The sequence below is a fragment of the Trichosurus vulpecula genome, chromosome 2 (assembly GCF_011100635.1).
Source record: "Trichosurus vulpecula isolate mTriVul1 chromosome 2, mTriVul1.pri, whole genome shotgun sequence".
Taxonomy (NCBI): domain Eukaryota; kingdom Metazoa; phylum Chordata; class Mammalia; order Diprotodontia; family Phalangeridae; genus Trichosurus; species Trichosurus vulpecula.
The window spans coordinates 379,403,210-379,425,825 of NC_050574.1; the positions used below are offsets into that span (position 1 = coordinate 379,403,210).

At 37.2% G+C, this 22,616-nt stretch overlaps 1 protein-coding gene across 1 annotated transcript in view; it reads left to right on the plus strand.

Moving 5' to 3' along the window:
* GRIK1 (glutamate ionotropic receptor kainate type subunit 1) overlaps nt 1–15,606 on the plus strand; it is a 147,553-nt gene extending 131,947 nt beyond the window's left edge. Inside the window, exons 14-16 of the mRNA XM_036745122.1 lie at nt 2,046–2,271; nt 14,142–14,392; nt 15,397–15,606. Of these exons, the coding sequence (XP_036601017.1) occupies nt 2,046–2,271; nt 14,142–14,392; nt 15,397–15,546 (627 nt within the window). The 3' untranslated portion in view covers nt 15,547–15,606. The remainder of the gene's footprint in view (nt 1–2,045; nt 2,272–14,141; nt 14,393–15,396) is intronic.
* Nucleotides 15,607–22,616: the final 7,010 nt, after the last annotated feature.

Consider the following 22,616-nt stretch of genomic DNA (forward strand, 5'->3'; position numbering starts at 1 on the left):
TGCTATAAATATTTTTGTACACATGGGTCCTTTTCCCCCTTGTATGATCTCTTTGGGATACAGCTCTAGGAGTGGTATTGCTGAGTCAAAGGGCACACACATTTTTATAGCCCTTTGGGCATAGTTCCAAATTGCTCTCCAGAATGGTTGGATCACACTTACTTCTTTTAACCCCCAGTGAGGAGAGAACCAGAATCAGGTTTGTCTTCATGTAGTAGGTTTATAAAAAATGAGATAAATATTAGTAAGATTCTTTAATAAAAGGGTACAAACCCCTGACCCTTTATCACTTTCACACTTCGGCAACTACAATGCTTTCATCTTTTTGTAACTCTCTGGGGTGTAAAGGGCGTTCATGGAGGACTAGCACCTCCGGTATGAGGGCTTACTAAGCCCTTTTCAGATTTTGGCATCCATCTCTTACCCAATTCTCACCTGTGGCTCCAAGAAACTGTAGTATGTGCAGTGGCCACACTCCAGTAAAACTGTCTCAGCAGATGGGCTAAAGGTAACTTGAGGGTAACTAACTGGCAGGCCTCAAACCCATTTCTGAGTTAGGGGGAAGTCTACCGCAAGCATGAAAAGACTTATCCTGGCAGAATGGGTCGATGAGGACAATTATTTCCAACTGCCATGAAGGCAGCTGAAGCAGGCACTGTGGAGCACTTACAGCTTGGTCAGATATCGAAGATGCCAACATCATCCACTGTATGTTGGGCCATGGCTAGTTGTCTTGACTTTTGTCTTGCCACTGGACTTTGATGATTCCAGAAGAGAGTGCGGCTGATGGCTTTGTGCAACTTTGTTTCACTTAAATCCAATTCATGTGCATGTCAAGACATCGCTGTATTACCATCAGTTCTCTTTAAGAAGCAAGAGATGAACAACATAACAGCAAACTCTCTGTTCACAAATAAAGATGCTCTTAAACCAAGGAAGTTATAATTGATTATATCTTTACCTAAACCACCCATGATACCAAATTAAAAACATAAAGCACATTTTAAAGAATAGGAAAATTTTAGAGTAAACAATATTGGGCAACAATTTTGGACAGCAAAAACACTGGGTGATTGGGAAAGGAAATGCAGAGTATTTTTCTTTAGAAAAGAACCCAAATCATTCTTATTCTCTTTCAGTTAGACCCCTACTTGCAGTCCTGACAGGTAGAAGTGGCTGCACCATCTAGCTGTCTCTATGCCATTCCTCGTATGTCTTTTAGTCTCTGTCTCTCTGACTCTCTCTTTCAGGGACAAGCAAAAGTGAAAATGCTTTTGCCATGTGGGCACTAAGTTCTCAAAATCCTACAAAGTTTTCTCATTTACTCCTTCCTCACTTCTCAAGATGTTTCCCTAACAGCATAAGGGGAAAAAACAAAAACAAATTGTTCCTTTTAGACATAAGTCCTCCCAAACCTAGGGTCTTGACATACCGAAGTTCAGTTTCACCAGCAGAATTTTATTCCTTAGTTTGCAATTCTTCACAATTGAGAAATACTACAAATTATACTCCAAAACAATATTTACTGAACAATACTTACTGGAATTTCACAGCATCTTGCTATTGCTATTCTTCTGCTATTGCAACTACTCTCCAGGATATATAGCTGGGTGATTTCACATTAACAATTTATCCCTTCTATTTCCTTTTCTATTTAAAAACCCTTTTGATTAGATGCTAAGCCAAATACATTTTTACCAATGCTCGTTAGATACCCTCAATCTTTGGTCAAGAACCAGTGAGTAAGCTGTTCCAGAAGATCATAGTACTTCTCTTTCAGTTAGGCATGTGCTGTTTTAATTCTAGAATATTTTCCTCTGTCTAATCAAGGTAGAAAAAGGAGTTTGAGGTAATAATGCAATCAATTCAATAAAAATAAACCTCTTATTATTTTAACTCCACTGTTTGAAAATCATTACCTTTGTACCTAGAGTCCCTGTTTGCAAAGGATGAGACTACTATGTGTTATTTGAAAAAATTAATTTGAAAAAGTACAGAATATTTTCTATTATCTTTCCACAGCTACATTCTTTCTCTCCTTACAGAAATCAAAGATATCCACTTATGAGAAAATGTGGGCTTTCATGAGCAGCAGGCAACAGACAGCCTTGGTAAAAAATAACGATGAAGGTATCCAGCGTGTGCTCACCACCGACTACGCTCTACTGATGGAGTCCACTAGCATTGAGTACGTGACTCAAAGAAACTGCAACCTTACTCAGATCGGAGGACTCATTGATTCCAAAGGTTATGGAGTGGGAACCCCTATTGGTAAGATGGTAAAGGTACATGACCTTGGCACTGAATGCCATCATTCCGGTTAGGAAGTTAGAAGTGAGCTAGGAATAAGTTCTCTTTGCCCTTTCTTATTTAGTCGACATAATTGAATTATTATACGTGTCATTTTGTTTTATTTATATCTTTAACCTAGGCTTCAACCAGTATTCCTTGCATAAAGTGTGCCTGCTGCTCTTATAGGTTTTGTGTTTGTCTAAATATGGCTCCTCAACAGGCTTTAATAAATAACTCAGGAATCTCACCTACTTTTCTTCAAGGAAGACTTTAACAACTACCTAGAAGGGAACAGGAGAATGTATCACCAAGTTGTCTAGTCTGCTCTCCTCAGAAAGGTGGTACTGGACTAGAATTAAATCTATCTACTTTCATTTAAATATATCCTTTATAAACTAAGGTGTAAAGATTAAATTCAAAGGCTCCATTCCCTGGTCATTAAATGCTAATTACACAAAAGACAACCACAAATAGTAAATAGCAAATAAATCCATTTATCGAAGCAAACAGAAGTCAGGGAATTTATACAGATTATAATATTTAGTCAATAAACACTTCTTAAATGCCTACTATGTGCTGAGCACCGTGCATGAATAAAGGCAAAAGACAAAATCCCTGCTGATGAGAAGTTCACAATCTAATGGGGAAGTAGCATACAAACAAGCTTTATACAGGATCAATTAGAAAAAAAATCAAAAGACCAAAAACACTAGAATTAAGTGGGAATCAGAAAAGAGTTGCTGTAGAAGGTGAGTTTAACTAAGATTCGAAGACTTTTGGAAACCAGGAGTCAGAACTGAGTAAGGATAGCAAACCAGGCATGGGAAACAGTCACTAAAAAATATCAAATTTGGAAATGGAGTGTCTTGTTCAAGGAATAGCAAGGAGGTTGGTGTTACTGAGCATATGGGAGAAGGGAAGATAAAATGAAAGAAGTGGGGGATGAGGGGCAGGTTATGCAGGATTTTGAGTGCAAAAAAAAATAAGATTTTCTATTTGATCATGGAGGTGATGGGGAGCCAGTGAAGTTTATTGGCTGAGGTGAGAGGGTGAGGTGATAGGACTTGCCCTTTAATAATATCACTTTAACAGCTGAGTGAAGGAAGGAATGGAGTAGGAAGATACTTGTAGCAGGGAGACCATCTGGAGGCAAAGCATAGTTCAAGTATGAAGTAATGAAGGGCTATTTCAGGCAGTTTCAGAGGAGAGAATAAGTTATATATGAAAGATTTAATGAAAGTAAAATCAATGTGCCTTGGTAACAGATTGGTCCAACAGCTAGGGGGTGACAGAGAGAGAGAGAGAGAGAAAGAGAGAGAGAGGAATTGATGAAATCCAGGTTGCCAACCTGGGTGGCTAGGAGGAGGGTGGCACACTCAGCAGTAATAATAAAGTTAAGAACAGGGGAGAATTTAGGGGGAAAGATAAAGATAATGACTTCAGGTTAGTACATATTGTGTTAAAAAAATGCCTACAAGCCATCCAGTTCTAATTTATACTACAAGCTGGAGATGGAAGACTAGAAGTCAGCAAAGAGGTTAAGGCTTGAGAGAATCATCAGCACAGAGATGATAATTGAATACACAGGAACTTGTAAGATTAGCAAGGGAAATAGTATTTTATCTAGGGAGAAGAGAAGATCCAGTATATAGAGCTTGGTGGAAGACTCTCAGTTAGCAGGTATGACTTGAATGAGAAGGAGGCTGAGGAGCAGTGAAACAGGCAGAATGTAGAACAGGAACCAAGAAGGTGGTAGAAAGTATCAAAGGCTACAGAGATGTCAAGAAGGATGGGGACTGAGAAAAGGCCATCATAATTGGAAATTAGAAGATCACTAGACTATGAAGAAAGCAGTTTTGATTGAATGATGAAGTCTGAAGCAAGACTCGAGAGAGTTAAGAGAGTGAGAGGAATGGAAGTGGAAGCACCTGTTGTACATGGCCTTCTCAAGGAAATTAGCTATAAAAGGCCGGAGAGATACAAGATAACAGCAGGAATGGCTAGATCAAGCGAGGTTTTTTGCAGACAAGGGATGTATGGGCACATTTGTAGACAGAAGGGAAGCAGCCAGAAGACATGGAGAGATTGAAGATAAGTGAGAGGGTCTAATCTGCTGGACAATACAACATGAAATAGGAATACTTGTGCTTGGAGTCAAGAAGACCTAAGTTAAAATCTGGCTTTAAACGCTTACTAGCTGCTTGACCCTGGGCAAGGAATCAGTTCCTAAGTTCCTTATCTGTAAAATGAGGTGGAGAAAGAAACCATTCCAGTATCTCTGCCAAGAAAATCCCAAATGGGGTCACAGAGTCAGACACAACTGAAAAATGACTCAACAACAACAGTTCTGGAATCATTCACAGTTACATAGCATCACCAGGAGAATATTACTGTTAAAGAGATGGATTTTTGTTGTATCAAGAAGGTTAAGATTATTGAAAGCACTGAAAATATAACAAATGCAATCCATCTCAATCTACCATGCAATGTTGGCCCCAATTCATTGTCCATTTGCATCATCTATCCAAGATAAAAACAGTGATTGACTAATTCAATAAGTCTCCTTGTATAACTGCGAGTCATCATTTGGGAAATATGCATTTTTAATCCACTTTGGCACTATCTCAAATAATCAGACTATACAGACTATAAAAACATAGAACAATGGCTAAAATAAGTGGACTACATATGAACCTCACTTTTATATGAAGGAGTGTTGAATATACACAAACACAAACACACAGGTGTGCTTACTATGTGACCTTAGTCCTTTCTTAAAAATTCTTGTCTGTCTGATTAAATGATTCTCACCTAAGAATTTTTTGAGGAAGCTCATAAGTAGGGGCTTGAGCCAGTGATATGAATGAAAATCACCACCAAATCATCAGAGGTACCCTCTAGGAACCTGACAGGGAAATTTATCTGCAGGTATGCAAGTGGGGATGCTCATCCTCAGAGCTTATATGGGATCCATATATTTTATCAGTAATACTGACCACACCTCTCTCTCTCAACTCTTTATTCTATGTAAAGAGGTGGCTGAGGAAAAACTGAGGAGAAGGCATAAAAAGATATGATGAAGGGAAATACACAATAAGCAATAATAACTGAACACTAATGGGATGAACTCACCTATAAAATGGAGGAAGATAGCAGAACTAATTATAATACAGAAACAACAAACTGTTGTTTACAATAATATTTGAAGTAGAAATACTCACACAGAAGTAAAATAAAGAATGGATCGAAAATCTGTTCTGCTTCAGCTGAACTCAGAAAGGCAAAACTATCAAACATAGCTTGATCTCAGACAAGGCAACAATAACCAACTTGATTTATGAGATAAACCCAGAACTCCATTATGCTTAATGTACCACAGACAATATGTTAACATTGTTACTTACTATATATGCACCAAATGGCATAGCATCTAAATCCTGAAAGGCATAGATCAGGAAAGACTAAAAGGAGGCAGTATAGCACAGTTCTCCACTACAACAATCATCTAGGAAGAGTTTCAGACAGAGGAAATCAGATCAGGAAATCCATGGAAAAACCACAATAAGTCATTTTCCAGGCAGGTTCAGCATAAGGAAACAGCCAGGGGCCTGTGGGCATTGAAGATTTCATAGATATAGGCATAAATAGATATAGATAGATACATATATAAATCTGGATCTATCTTTATCTATAGGCTGCATTTGTAAGCTGTAACAGGAGACTGTGTCACTCTGAACCTGGATCTGGGTCATGGATACTGTAGTTCAGGGATTTATGACAAGGATGGGGATCACAGTTCAGATTGCCACTATGCTAGCAAGTAAAGAAGTAGCAACAGATCCAGCTCATACCTGGGCAAACAAAGTAAGTAAATTGTAAGGAAGTTAAGACCAGAAGAATAAATAATCAAATTAATTTACAGGAAGAAATATTCAGTAAAACAATAATAAGTGAGAATTTTAACACGCCCCTCTCAGACCTAAACAAATCTTAAAAGATAAACAGGAAAGACATTAACAACCTGAATAGAATCCTTATAAAATGAGATACGATAGTTCTCTGATCATTATTGACTAGGAAGACAAAGGAATGTAAATATGTATTAGATAGATATACATGTATATATCTACACAAATGTGTATATATATATATATATATATATATATATATATATATATATATATATATATATATATATTCCTTCCTCTTCATATGGAGATATAGAGATATTTCTCAACAATGTATGGCACATTTACAAAAATTTACAATGCAATTAGGGCATAAAAACCAAACTTCAAAAAATATTCAACTAAATATCATTGAATAGGGTATTAATAATTAGAGACTAAATAACTTAATCCAAAAAAACAGTCATGGATCAAAAGAGAGATAAAATAAATAATAGAAAATTTCAGCAATGAAAATGACAATGATGTGACTACTTACCAAAACTCCTGAGATGCAAATATTCTGAGGGGAAACTTAACATCTCTAAAAACTTTCATCAAGAAAAAGAGAAAGAACAAATGAAACCCACTTAAACAATCAACAAATTTAAAAACCTCAACTAAACCCTAAAATAGAAATTCTAAAATTCTAAAAACTTAAGAAAATTATAAGCAAAAAAAATTGGATGAGTAAGAAGAATGAGATTTTAAAAATAAAACAGTAAAATTGTTTAAAGGAAAAACAACCAAATTAGTTTCAAAAATAAAAAAGAAGAAATCACAGTAAATCTTCATTTAAAATATTATAACTCTAATTCATATGCCAATGAAATAGCAAATTTACATGAATTGCATGAATATCTAGGAAAATATAAAATATATGGATTGATAGAGGAGATAGAAGAGAAAACTTAAATAACCCAATCTTAGAAAAAGACACTGTACAAGCCATAAATCAATTGCAAAAGGGGAAAAATAGGGAGTAATAATATTAATAGTAACAGCTAACATTTATATAGCACTTACTATGTACCAGACACTCTCCTAAGTGCTTACAATAATTATCTCATTTGATCCTCAAAATTACCCTGAAAGGTAGGGGCTATCCTCATTATATAGACAAAGGAAACTGAGGCAAACAGAGGTTTAGTGACTTGTCCAGGGTTATACTAGTACACTAGTACAAGGTTATACAGACACTAGTAAGTGTCTGAGGCTGGATTTGAACTCAGGTCTTCCTTATTGTAGACCATCTAGCAGGCAAATGAAGTTACTAGTGAATTCTATCAACTATCCAAGGAACAATTAAGTACAATATTATAAAACTCTTTTTAAAAATAAGGAGATAAAAGGATTCTACTAAATTCTTTTATGGTGTTTTTTATCCCTAAAACAGGGAAAGAGAAATCAGAGGTAAAACAGAAGGAAACAAGCATTTATTAGGCTGCTGTGTGGCAGACAATGAGAAATGCACTTGACAAATAGGATCTCATTTGATACAACAACTCTGTGAAGTTGGTGCTGTTATTATCCCCTTTTACAGTTGAGGTAACTGAGGCACACAGAAGTTAGATAATTACCCATGGCCACACAGCTAGGAAGTATCTGAGGCTGCATTTGAACTAAGGTCTTCCTTACTCTAGAGCAAGCACTCTAGATGTATAGAAAGAAAATTGGCAAAATGTTAGCAAAGAGGCTATAGTAACATATCCAAGAGAATATATCTTATAATTAGATGGGATCTGTACCAGGAAAATAAGGCAAACTCATTATCAGGAATACAATGAACATAATAGATAATATCGATAGCAATCAAAACCACATGATTATATTAGTAAGGGAGGTAAAGCTTTTGACAAAATACATCCATTTTTTTATTTTAAAAAAAGATTTTCCCCCCTAATTATAGAATGCAGATTGAATATGGGTGTAGGGAGGGGGACAATGAAGAGTCCATCCCAGGCTGAGAGCTTGAGGGACTGGGAGCATGGTATTGCTCTCTACAGTAAAAAGGAAGTAGGAAGGGGGGAGGGTTTAGGAGGAAATATATTGAGTTCCAATTTGGACATGTTGACTTTAATACATCTACTGGACATCCAACTTGAGATGTCCGAAAGGCAGTTGGAGATAAATATGAGATTAGAGCTCAGCAGAGAATCTGTGGCAGAATAGGTAGATTTGAGAATCATCAAAATATTTAAATCAAGATATGCAAATTAAATCCATGCTAATTAAACTAAATGTTAATTAAATCAATGGGAGCTGATGAAAACACTCAGTGTAGTATAAAGGGAGAAGAGAACCCTGTGTGACACCTATGACTAGAGGGTGCATGATCTGGAAGAAAATTCAGCAAGGAAGACAGAGAAGGAGTGCTCAGAAAAGAAGGAGGAGAACCAGATGAGAGTGATGTCCTGAAAACCTAGATAAAAAAAGAGTATTAAGGAGGACAGAATGATTAACAGTGATTAACAGTGGCTACAGAGAAGCCAAGGAGAATAAGATCATTAGAGAATGAGATCATTGATCTCTTTGAAGAGAGCAATTTCAGTGGAATAATGGAGTCAGAAGTCAGATGGTAAAAGATTAAGAAGAGGGTGGTAGGAGAGAATGTGAAGGCACCTATTGTAGACAGCCTTTTTGAGGAGTGTAGCTACAAGAGACAGAAGAAAAACTGGATGAAAATGGAGATGGAAGGATCAAGTAAAAGGGTTTTTTTTCAGGATAGGGGAGACATGGACATGTTTCTAGGCAATAAGAAATGAGCCAATAGAGAGGGAGAGATTGAAAATAAGTGAAAGAGTAGGGGGATGAAAGGGGGCAAACTTTCGGAGGTTGAGGGGGGTAGTTTTGGTAAGGAATAAATCCATTCCATCATATGGAACAGGGGTGTATAGTGGGGAAATGGCAGAAGGCCCCTGAGAGATAGAAGATGAGGAAGAGAGGAAAAAAAGAAGTCTATGGTGAAGGGACTAAATTTTTTTCTATAAAATTTAAGATAAAGTTCTGTAATGGCAAGCAAAGTGGGACCTTTTGTTGTCTTGCGTTTTGAAGTGCTTCTTAGCATTAAGGCAATCAAGTGCCTTTGATTGAGTTTTGCCTTTGTTTGTAGGAAAGCCCACACCCTTTTCCGGTTAGATCAGGTGTGAAGCCCTGAGGTCCTGAAAAGGGGTATACATACTGAGGGTAGCCACTAGCCTAGAACTCTCAGAACTGTGGAAGGAGAGGTTTTGCCTTGGGGGCTCACTCACTAAAAGAGTGTTGTGTGATTTGACAAAACTCTGGGTAACCGTTGGAGCCCCCCGGCTTTGAAAACCCAGATGTTGGTGCTCCTGTCTCTGGTAGCTATGTATGTACTGCCATGCTCAGACAGAAGCCTGTCTGTTGGTTTATGTTATTTTCCCTGTTTATAATTTCTGTTTGTATTTGCTCTGAAGTTCAGGGTACTGACTTTACCCCCTGAACTAAGTGAATGATATATGTATGTTTAATTAAAGTGAGATTGTAAACCCCTTACAAGTTGCTTTCCTTAGAAAAGCAGATCAAAGAATCTGTGCTAGCAGCCCTCCTGTGTGCTGGTGTTATTGGTCTTACACAGCCACAGTAGTGGCAAGTAGCATTGTTGTTACAAGTTCTCAGCTGAGAGAGTGGGGTTAGGGGAACCATGGAAGACTTGAGGAAGGAAGAAAATGTTTGGAAGAACCACTATGGAAAATGGGATACTGAGTTGATAAGGGAGATAGAGTAGTACTGCCTTGTAGCAGTGAGGATCCAGCTGAGGTTGTATAACATATAGTTGTAGTGGACCCAAGCAGTGGCCATGTGTAGAAGTGAAGGTGATAAATGTTGGAAGTGATCCAAAGCTGAGGTTTTGTTGGGCATAATTAGAGATATGATGAGGGGGAAAGAGATTCAAAAGAAAAGCACAATGTAGATTGAATTAGTTCATCAAGGGGTCAAGATAGCACAAAAAGGAGAAAGTGGTTAGTGCATAGCCTGGGAGAGAATTATGAAATCAAGGATTGGAGGTCACAGCATGGACATAGTTTTGTAAGGGAAAGAAGAGGGAGCAGTGAAGAGCCAATAGATTATGGTTGAAAAAAGGGGGTTTCAGAATTTTTAAATATAAGGGTGGTACATTTGTGGATGACGATAAGGTAAAAAAAATTTTGCTTATGTGGCTGAGGTGGGGTGGATAAATAGCTCTTGGGAAGTGAATAGGTTGAGGAACTAAGTGGTTAGCATATTTGAAAGAGTATCAATATGTGTGTCAAAGTCTCCTAGTATGAGGGCAGGATTTAGAAAGGAAAGAAAATATGTGAGCCAGGAACTAGGATCATTGAGGAATGAAGAGGAGTGATATGGGGGTCTGTAGACAACAGCTATCAGGATTTTGATTTGGTTGTAGATATGAATAACATGAATCTCAAAGGAAAAGAGGTTATTGAATGATGGAGGACAACCTGGAAGTGGCAATGGGTAGCAAGAAGTACTCCAGCTCCCCCACCTTGACATTGTCAAGGAGAATAGTATAGGCGAATCTAGTACTGGAAATTATGACCAGGTTGGTTGGTTGGTTCTCCAGGAAGACCAAAATGACATCAATATGCTAGAGTCAAGTTTCAATGTGTCTGACTGTGGGTGATCAGACCAATATGAGCTCAAAATGCTTTACCACAGGTTGGGCACAAATAATTTGTGTAAACATTTGGGGTGGATACTCTGAACTTGTGCATCCTGCATTTCCTTTGAACTGTTTCAATTCTGCTTTGCTCATAGAGCACAGCACCTTCTCTGATGTGAGAACACCATGCTGAGTGGTCCTGTGCCAGTGTCTCCCATGTCACACAATCAATTCCAAAGTTCTTGAGAGATACCTTGAGAGTGTCCTTATGTCACTTCTTCTGACCACTGTGAGTGCTCCATAAAACAGTCTTTTTGTCAAGCATATGTTTGGCATTTGAACAACATGGTCAGCCCATTGGAATTGCACTCTCTAAAGCAGAGTTTAAATGCTTGGCAGTTTAGTTTGAGTAAGGACCTCAGTGTCTGGTACCTTATCCTGCCAGGTGATCTGCAGAATCTTCCTAAGACAATTGAAATCAGGAGGACCAGTTTTCAATATCGATGTCGATGGAAGGAGTGGAAGAGGAGAAGATTTAAGATGAATGGAAGTTTGTTGCCCATAGAACAGGCATTCAGAGGGCACAATGGAAAGAATCTGTGGAATTTGATTGAAGGTTTGGGGTGACAGGGTTGAGAGGGATGGGAATGAAGAACTGGGTGATGGGAAGTAGGGAATGAAGTTTGAATGACTCTTAAGAGTCACTGGGGTGTGAAAGGTATGACCAGGTATGAAAATATTCATCACTGAGTGAGAGTGCCACTCTTCTTTCTCCACAGAGGTTGCAAATTAGGCTATAGACAAATACAATGTGAGATGGAGGAGGGCCATAGAGGGTCAGTTGGTCAGCTGGGAAGCACTGTTTCACAAGATCTTTTTTCCAAAGGAGATTAGGCAGGAAAGAGGCTTAGCTGGAGATGGAAATTAAATCTGAGGAGGCTGTCAATGTGATGATAGAAGGAAGTGGTAGACTCCCTATCTAGGAAGTCTGAAAGAGTAGGAAGGGGCTGGGTTATGAAGGGCTTTTACATAATTGCACATGAATAACCTATGTCAGATTGCTCACCATCTCAGTGAGGGGTAGGGGAGGGAAGGAAGGATAGAATTTGGAACTTTAAGAAAAATGAATGTTAAAAATTGTTTTTACATGTAATTAGGGAAAAAATAAACTTTTTTTTTAAAAAGAGAGAGACTGGAGACTAGAGACTATGACATTGTGAGTTTCAAAATGTGCAAGAATCAAGTCCATGCCAAGTTTTGCAGCTAGTCCCTGGGAAATGAGGCATGACCTTTAGAACCCAGTCCAGAAGTAGTTGGGACAAGGGCTCATCTAGCAGCAATGCCACATTTGTATGTGAAATGGGTGGGACCAATGCTTTGAAGAAACTATATTGTCTGAGCCCATTCTCCCCCAAGACAGAAATAGAAAGGGGGAGAGTGTATCCCCAAGGTACTGGTGCTATATATTTGTTTGTAGTTTTGTTCTTGCCATATCTTTCAGAAATTGGTCAGACATTGAAGATGGCAAGGTTATCCATACATCCCAGGCTATCAAAAGTCATCTTGACCTTTGTCTTGCCACTGGACTTCCAAGACTATGGAAGGGAGAGTGAAGAGTACAACTCTGCCTCACTTAAATCCAATTCATGTGCAAGTCAATCACATGCAAGTCATCACCCCATGATGTCACTGGTCCTCTTCAAAAACAAAGGATGAACAAGTTCCAACTGAACTCCAGTCTTCTACAGAAGGCCTCCCCAATTCCTCTGAATCTGAATCCTTTCTCTCTTTATTTCCTACTTATCTTACATATAGCTTGCCTTGTTCACATCTTGTCTCTGCCCCCACCTCCCACATTCAGTTGTAAACTACTTGAGGGCAGGGACTGTCTTTTGTCTCTTTTTGCACACCCAGCATTTATCACAGTGCCTGGCTCCTTGCAGATGTTTAATAAATGTTGATTGATTGATTGAAGCAAATATCACTTCATAAGAGTTAATTAATATTAATTGGTTAAACAGATCTGGGGTGCTGGTCACTGGGATATATGTGGGGAGAATCACACCAGAATGGGGGGAGGGGAAGAGATTGGGCTGATATTAGAGACAAGCCAACCCCTCAGGGATACCTCCATCCCCCTGAGTGGGTGTATCAGTAAGGCAATAAACACATCAATTATAATCGTGAATATGCCTGTGTAGTTCTATACCGCAAAGTATGAGAGACTCTCCATAAAGAAGGTAAAAGAAGTAAAAACATTTATTCAGACACCAGAGAACCATATCCCATAAGCAGATGTCCAGCTCCCACAGCCAGTTAGCTCACTTCATCATAACAGCAAGGAACTTATCACAGCCTGGAGCCTTGCCATCCCCAAACCTCTCCTGCTGGGGTCTTCCCCAAAACAAACTCACAGTACAGCTAAGTCAGCCTGTTCAGTTCTAACCATCATGAGAGCAGCCATTAGCAGCCATAACTGCTCTCTCTCTCTCTCTCTCTCTCTCTCTCTCTCTCTCTCTCTCTCTGCATTTCCTGTGATATAATTTCCTTTTCCTGTCAGAAAGGTCCTCCCACCACATGTAACTTAGCCTTCCTGTGATGTAAACAGGTCACATGGCCTATTAATGGGTAGGAAAGATCTTCAAATCTAAATTGCTACTACAGTGGGAGACGTAGCTGACCTTGCTCTTCAAAATAAAGGGTGGAATACCAGCTTACTTTGGTTTGCGTATAATGGGGGGTTGAAAATTCTGAATATATATGCTACAGACATAATCTTGTGCTTTCTTATCCTAGCAATCTAGAAACACCTTCAGAGGTCATTGTGATGACTGGGGGGACAGAGATTAGATAGGATATGTGTAAATTTTGCAAATCAAATGGAATTAGGGAAGGGGAAGGAGAGTCATCTCTGAATTTGGAAAATTATCCTTAAATTCATGTACCAACTTAAGATATAATCAAGAGCCCAAAGGAGGTAGAATCAAATTCTCTGGAACCATTTAGCATGGGAAAAGATTCATTTAAAAACAGAATGCAGGAGTATGATGTAGTATTCTTGATTAGATACCTCTTATTCCATATAAACATACCCAAAGGCATACCAAATTATCATCTCACCCTTTGTAGTTCTTTCTAGATTTAAAACTCTACCTTTAACTTTTCTTATCCTTTGCCAGTTTATTTTGGTTCCTTTCTATCCATTTACCTTCAGTAAGCATAATTATTTCCCTATATATAGGTCTAACCTACATCACCCAAATGACCTTACTTTCCAGGCTCTCCTTACCGGGATAAAATTACTATTGCTATCCTTCAACTACAAGAGGAAGGAAAATTGCATATGATGAAAGAAAAATGGTGGCGGGGAAATGGCTGCCCTGAGGAAGACAGCAAAGAGGCCAGTGCTTTGGGAGTAGAAAACATTGGTGGCATCTTTATTGTGTTGGCTGCTGGACTTGTCCTTTCTGTATTTGTAGCCATTGGAGAGTTTATCTATAAATCAAGGAAGAACAGTGATGTTGAACAGGTGAGTCAGGTAATTGGCAATTGAATGTGAATTGTTTGTTTTTTTTCTAAAGAAATGTGTTATTTTCATTGAAAGGCAACACAAAATGTCCACAAAAGTCCTTGGGAGGGAAAATCAATGTAGAACTCTTCTTTTGTTTAATTGTACAGATTGAGCTGGAACTTCAACTATATCATTTATTAATATAGCAAAGAAAAAGAAAAACCTTGTTATTTAAATTTGATTAGTGCTTGCTTAAGTATAAAGAAATTCCAAGTGCACTTATTTATCAAATAACTGTTTGGTCTTAATACATAGACCTAAAAAGAAATAAATTTTTAAAACTGGAAAAAAAATAAAGGAAGTTGAAGGAAGATTGAATAGGAATATTGATTTATTCAAAATAAAGTTTACACTAAGTAAAGGCATTCTTTCATGATTTGGTACTCATATTTTTTAAGAAATGCAATTTACAAAGGGAAATTAGTAAATTTTATAGAAATATGAAACAAGATACAAATGGTCATTTAATATTGAAAAATATTTTATTAAAAAATTTTAAAAGTACTTAAGGTATTTAATTCCAAAGCAGAGCAGAACATCACCTTTTTAAAACTTCAACTAATGTTTTGTAGGTTACTACTGATCCAATTGATTAAAAGACCACACATTTGTAATAGAAATAGTTAATAATCCAGTCTAATTTTAAGTGGAAGTCTTTCTTGAATTTTGAATATTATGGATTTACTATAATCTGATATCTCTTGAAAATGAAATTTTTATCAGAAATAACAGGGCAACAGTGGATATTACTTAAACGAGAAGCATATACTGCATTGTTGTCACATCTTATTTTTTCTTGAAGTGCTTTATTTACCTTATTTCAAAAAATAAAATTCTGCATGTATTTATAATTTTGGTCCATCTTCCTATAATTTTCAGCTTCTTTTTGCTGGTGTTTTGATTTCATTTTTATTTTCGCTTACTTATTTTTATTATATTTCCCTGTTTCTTTTGATTTCAAGGCTTTTGGTTTCTTTTATGGACAACAGTGTAAACAAACTCAACCATCCAACTCCACATCCGGAACCACCTTCACTATGGAGTTAGACTGTGGCAAGCTGATTCAAGAGGAACGAGGGATTCCAACACAGTCCTCAGTCCATACTGTGTAGTCAGTAAAACAAAAGGTGTGTCAAATGGAAATTGTTTGTTGCAAGGCTTATAAACTACAAACAGCATTTAATTTTTCCAAATAACAGTAACCATAATTTCTGTATCCCACAAAAAAGGTTTAACCGCAGAGGATTTGGAACATTGTATGGTCATCTTAAAATGGCAGAAGCTCACATTTTATAGGCATTAAATGCAGTGTACTAGATGTTTGCATTTTATGTCTCTATATGTACATTATTGTTATTAACATTCCACTAGGAGGAATTTTAGAAAAAAAAAGTATTTATGTTGTTTCCATTCTTCTGCATGGAAATAAGCTTATTTTCTGTAGTACTCCCAATGAAAAGGGAGGTACAGACTGTGGAGCTGGAAAAGCATTAAATAGTATATCTAATTTATGGTGCTCTTTGGAACATCTAATCAATGTCCTCCCTGCCAGTTCTTGTAGAAGCCTAAAATTCAAGAGACAGATATCAAAGACAGATAAAGGTATAGGGATAGGGATATACACTGTAGGAAAATCTTTGTCTAGACACTGGTGTATGTATCAAGGCCTGGTCTTGCTGTGGTCAGAGTATATGAGAGCAGACCCATGTGTGTTGTTTCCTTCCTCCAATGGAATAAAGAGAACTTTTGCTTATTTTTAAAGGGGACGGGGGAGTTGACAATACACACACAGATATAGGTAAATTGGTGTGGTGATAGGGATATATATGTATAGCAGCACAGGCATAGGTATAGGTATAGGATCATAGAGGCAGCTAGATAGCTCAGTGGATAAAAGTGTTGGGCCTGGAGTCAGGAAGATCTGAGTTCAAATCCAATCTCAGATGGTAGATGTGTGACCCTGGGCAAACTGTTTGCCTTAATCCACTAGAGAAAGAACTGGCAAACCATTCCAGTATCTTTGCCAAGAAAACCACAAGATTCAGACATGGCTGAAATGATTGAATAAGAACAATAACAAAAATCTAGAGTGCATGTTAAATTTTCACCAGTTTTCTTATCTTTCTTTCTCATTAATTCAATTCTGTGGTAGTTTTCTGGCTCCAAGATTCCTGTTGTGTCTACTTAGCAACCAATTTTTCCTTGTTGAATCAAAAGCAGATGCGAAAAGAGCAATTTCCACATGTTTCCTCTACCTTTAGAAAGATAAAGTTATCACTTCAATGAGTCATGGCTATACGGCTTTCCTGATTTTGGGGGTGAGAGCGGGGAGAGAGGGGGAGAGAGAGAGAGAGATCCAGCATCTTTTGTATGGTTGAAATCTTTCAACACTTCGCTACACTACAACAATATATTTCTATTCCAAGCTATTTCTTAAACTCGTCTAATTTGTCCTCTGTACAGATGTGCATTGTACCACTATGACAATGTAGACTATAAAATACAGAACATCTAATATCATCAAAGGGAGTTGCCGACACTGATGAAATTGCAGGTCCAGAACAAAAACAAAAAGCCGATCCTCTAAACAGAATCTTCTTTGAGCCTATTTGTTGGATCTTTGCTTTAAGAGAGAAAACAAGTGTGAAAGAAGAATTCTAACTTTCCCAACTTTTAGGATTGAGAGCTCTTAATGGCCAGAATCCATACCAGACTTTAGTGACTGGTCAAATCCACTGGTAATGTGTCTGTGTTGTAATTCTTAAAATAGGAAATAAGCAAAATTGAATGCACTTGAATTCTCATCTCACAACACTTTGCCTTCCTCTTCAGCAAAACAAGGAAAAGAAGGTTTTAAAAAAAAAATATTCTTTTTAGAGAGGATTCTGGGAAGATGGTGGAATAAGGCAGGAAATTACCTGACTCTCCTAAATTCCCTCACAAATGATATAAAATAACACCTCAAAATGAACTTTGAGCAGCAGAAATAATTAAAAGAAGGGGTAAAGCAGTTGTCTGCCTAAGATAATTTGGGAGAACACTAGGAAAGACCTGACCTCTGGGAGTGGTCATTTGCCGGGATTGAAGTGCATATACCTCCAGATACCACTGAATCAACACATAGTAAGCCCTGGGGGCAGCTGTGAAGGGTGGCAGCCTCAGCTTGAAATAGTACATGTCAATTGCCTAACAGATCAGAACCAGGCACAATGCATACATACCAATTGCCTAACAAATCAGGACTCAGGTTAAGGCTGGACCCCAAACGCAGATGTAGACAGACTTTTATACAATAAAATCAAGTAATCAAATAAAGCCAATTAATTAAAAGGAAACAATGGAACTTTAGGTAATCTGATTCCTAATTGGAGGAAAAATTAGGGATGTTCCAAGTTGGGAGAGGGAGAGTGAATAGGCCAATTCCCTGAATTCAGAAAAAGAGGTGTCCAACTCCCCAAAGTGTCTGTAAGTAATCAAGGCAACATGGAAACAATAACTTACGGGGCCAGTTTTCAGTAAGACAGGTAAGTAGCTTGAGACATACAACTGTGAGAACAGGCTTTGCATCAATCTTTGCATCTGACTGGATTTCTGGACAGCACAACCTAGGTCCTTGGTTAAGGGTCTCTAAGCAACAGGAAAAGGTGCTCCAGTTTCCCAGACTCGCAAAGCTAGGTTCAAATAATGTGATAACGTTTTCTCCCAATTCCAACAACTGCATAAAATTTTCTTACAAGATGGACATTGGACTAGAGCTATAATTGAATAGAAAGGGAACTGAGCTAGCTGCAGAACTGGGTCACAAGATGGATCCGGTGTGGTTCAGTCAGTTTCCACAATTACTCCCTTGCTGTCTGGATCCTCTCGATTCCCCCACTCTCAATTTTAATTAGTTTTATATCCATTCTGAAGGGGGTTGTTGGGATGGGGGGGAATGGGATTTAAACTCTGGGTAACAACTCCTCTATCACTAGGAAAACCAAAGAGACTGAAAGTCTATTACCAACTGCCCCAGCTGCTATATCTGTTAATTTGAGCTGATCTCAGCTCCAGACCATTCCTGCCACTGTCTTTTGTGTGCCAGTGTCCCAGTTGGTGTTACTCCAAAACAAGCAAAAATCCCCCTCAATCGCTAAAGGCCAATTGTCAATATCCAACCCACATCTCTTCAGAACGCTTTTCCTCAGAATGTAGTTCTGTCAGAAGGCCTTATAGATTCTTTCTCCAAATGCAGTTAATTCTCAATTCCAAGATTCCTTCTCTTCTGATTTTCTGTGACCTTCGTAAAAACATATAATCAGTGTCTAATGTCTCTGTGGTATGGGCTACTGAAGCTGGGTTTCACATGACAAATTTTATCAAATGCTTTCCTAAAATCTCACTATATTATATCTAAATAATTCCCCTAATCATCCAGTTTAACGGCTCTCTCAAAAAAGAAAATCTGATTGGTCGGTGTGTTTCTTGGTTCTTTTTGATTAATGCATCCTTTTCATCCTGGCTCTCCTTGATTACCGCTTCCTTTTCTAGATATTCATTAGCCATCTCTTTTAAAAATGTATTCTGTCAAGCTCAAACTGGAGTCCATAAGCTCCATTCTCTCCCCTTTGGAAAAATGGGACATTTGCTTCTGTCTAATCCCACTTCTGTTCTCCATGACTTTCAACTGTCATTAACACTGCTTTACCAGTAACATCTGCTAGATCTTACAGTATGGGAGAATATGGTTGATTTGCTTCAGATGACTTAAATATATTAAGAACTGCTAAATCCTCTCTTCCTTATATTAGGTATGAATTTCCTATTTGTATTCTGCCCTTCCAGCCCCAAATTATTGTTTTTGGCAGAGAAAACAAAATCAAAATGATAACCTAAGATATCTGCTTTTTCTCTATAGTCAATTACCGTTCTCCCGTCTTCTCTGGTCAGCAGTCTTTTCCCTTAATCTAAACTCCATTTTCTCTTTTTAGCTTTAAAACCCACCCTTTGTTGCCCTTTGTTTTCCCCATCAGGCTCCACTCATTTTGAACATCCACACTCTTGCAACGTTTCTTATAGTAGAACAAGTGCAGTGTTTTTACGGTCACCTTCTCCCCCTTGCTTCCATATTCTTTATATCTTTCTAGTCCCAATTTCTATTCTTATTCAAATGCTGCTGAGCGGTGCTAGAGGAAGTAGCAAACCTATTCTAACCAGGTCTGTAAATTGTTACTTTATCTAATCTCAACTTGTCCTTCATTACCAAAAGTTGGGCCAATAGGGGAAGCTAGGTGGCACAGGTGAGTAGAGTACTGGCTCTGGCGTCAGGAGGACCTGAGTTCAAATTCGACCTCAGACACTTGACACACTTACTAGCTGTGTGACCTTGGGCAAGTCACTTAACTCCAACTGCCCTCCGGAAAAAAAAAAAGTTGGGCCAATAGTCTACCCTTTAGTTATCAATTATTGCCCTCCACACATAGCTTAGCACCCTCATACAAAAAGCTACCATCCTTGTCATCTATTACTCTCTCCCCCCAAAAAATCAGTGTACAGATCTTGCTTTCCTTGTAGCTTTAATAGCCTAGGAAAAAATTACACTTATTTCATCTTCTCATTTAAATTGAAAAAAAAAATATTAAAGGCAAACCATACAAACTTTTATGTTCAAATTTCTCCCCCCACATCAGTAACACAAATTTTGTAAGATCCATCCCCACAGAAGAAGTATATGTCCAGGAATTATTTCGGATGAACTAATTAAAGATGAAATAGCTTAAGTTCTAAGCCACATCACTTTTGACAGTTACTGTAACTGAAAAGGAGGCAAACATAGGGTAGGGAATTCTAAACATGTTTCTGATGGAAAAACAGCTTTCAAATGCTTATCATGATGATGATGGAACCTTAAAATTCAGTATCCAGACATAGGCTATTTCAATGTCAATGTTTTGATGACATCCCTAGAATTTTATACGTTTTGCATAAAGTCATCATCCATCGAATGATCTTTTGAGAGCAGATTACTGACCAATTAACAAAATAATATCCAGTTCACCACAACAAAATTACAAACGTGGTATTTGATCTAAGGGGCAAAAAGAAATACTGTAATTCTCTCATATGTCAGTATAAAGAACTTATTATTTTTCATAAATTCAGATAAGATTTATTAAATTTTAAAAGTTCAGTGGAGTTTCAGAAAGTTGCTTTTTCCAATGTGAATCCCAAAAGACATGGATTCTTATCTTCCTGTATTAAAATAGTTGGTAGAATTAAGTAGTAGTTTTTTATTGGCTAGATAACTGCACATTGAATAGGGCAATAATTTATATCTGGACCCCTGAAATTATTTGTAGTTTTCACATTGCTCATAAATATTAATTTCATGTTTACTAAATGCAAAAGATGCAGTAAAATATAAGACAATCCTCTCTCTCTGGAGAAATGATGGAGAAACAAGTCAAAAGAAAAATAAATAATAAAGGATTTAAATAGTAGTGCAGTACGTCAATAGGAAAAAAAAAAGTTTGGGTCTTCCATTTCCAAAGCCAAAGGTAGTTGGTATTTGAGAAGACTTTCTGATGAGAATCAATTACTATCACCAAATGATATAAATTCAATCTAATATTTTGGGAGACTTTGAATTCAATTTACATTAACATAAGAATTGAGATAAAGTGGTATTTGAGTTTCCTTTGTAACAGTAACATAATACTGAAGATGAAGTCTCCTGCTCCAACAAAAACCAATAAACAGTATTTATTGAATACTTAACTATGTGACTACCACTATAGATGAAGAGGTAGGCAAATGGAGGATGGGAAAGGGAGATTCAAAAGTAGATAATGCTATCCCTACTGATATATTCTTGGAAAATCATTCAAGGTGTCATTGTTTGTGTATTTCAAAATATATTTATTTTTGCAATTAAAGAACAAATAACTAGTTGGTACATTCCTATCTACTTTATTAATGTCATTTAGTGTTAGGAGATGAACAAAAGTTAAATTCATCAAAAACCTATATTATAGGACTCGTTACTTATAGCTTGAAATTTAGAAATGGCAGCTTCAGACTTGTACACTATACTTTCTAAGAAAACATTTAACATGTATAATTGATATCATAATTTCATTTATTTTTCAAAATTCTGATCTGTATGCCTAATTATCTCACTTTTATTTCAACCTTGTCTTCAGTACTGCAACCAGCAGTATTTTTTGAAGAGATGTACAATTTTAATTTTTTTTCAGAAAGGAAAAATATCAATTAGGTTTTATTTTAGAAATGCAACAAGGTTTTATGGGGTAAAAACAGAGCTTTGGTGTAACATAGGTCTATTCATTTTTTTTATAACATTAATGAATTCTCTTAGTTACACACCTGTTTTTAAGAAAAACTTAAAGGGGGAATGATTTAACTGTACTTGTATCACAAATATGAAAGCTTTACATTTTTGAAGCCTTGTGGATTCTGATTGCGGGTAAACTTAGAACATATTTCATCTTTTAAGGGAAAACAAAGTGTTTCCAACTTGTTTGCCACGTGTTTCCCCAGGCAGAAATGACAGGTGGACAAGGGTGGTCAAAGGTTCTTCTCTTTCCAACAGACTGAGATCAACTCTTCAGATACATTAAGAGATTTAACTCTAAGCAAGATTGGATTCAGAAAGGACAAGATGAAGATTTGTCAGACTGAATGACATGCGACATTTTCATGTTCTTTTAGCGTCTCTATTTCAAAACTATAATGAAGGAAATGGAACTGTTGCTCAACCATCAGGGAAAAGGTTACGGTTAAGAAATAAAGGAAGATCATCCTTTACAAGTATCCTTCCTTGCCACCAGAAAGAAAATAACATAAGCAGAAGAAACACAGGTTCATCTTAGGAAGAAAAATGAAATCAGTCTACAAGCTATTGGCAGAGGAATTTTTAATAGATGATTTTTAATAACAGATAAAAATTTTAATAAATTTTTCTCTGAAAATTCTTGTGATTACTTCAGTATATTTACATCTCCTTATTGTAGTTATGAGCTACACACATTTAATGGTTCATATATTTACATCTGCTTATGTATAAAGTTATGAGGTACATATTTAATGCTTAGTATAGATGCATTACCAAGCATTCCCAAAATTTCTTTTAAAGTCAATTTGCATGTTCATGTCTTGTGAACCTTCTCTTCTCCTTTGCCAT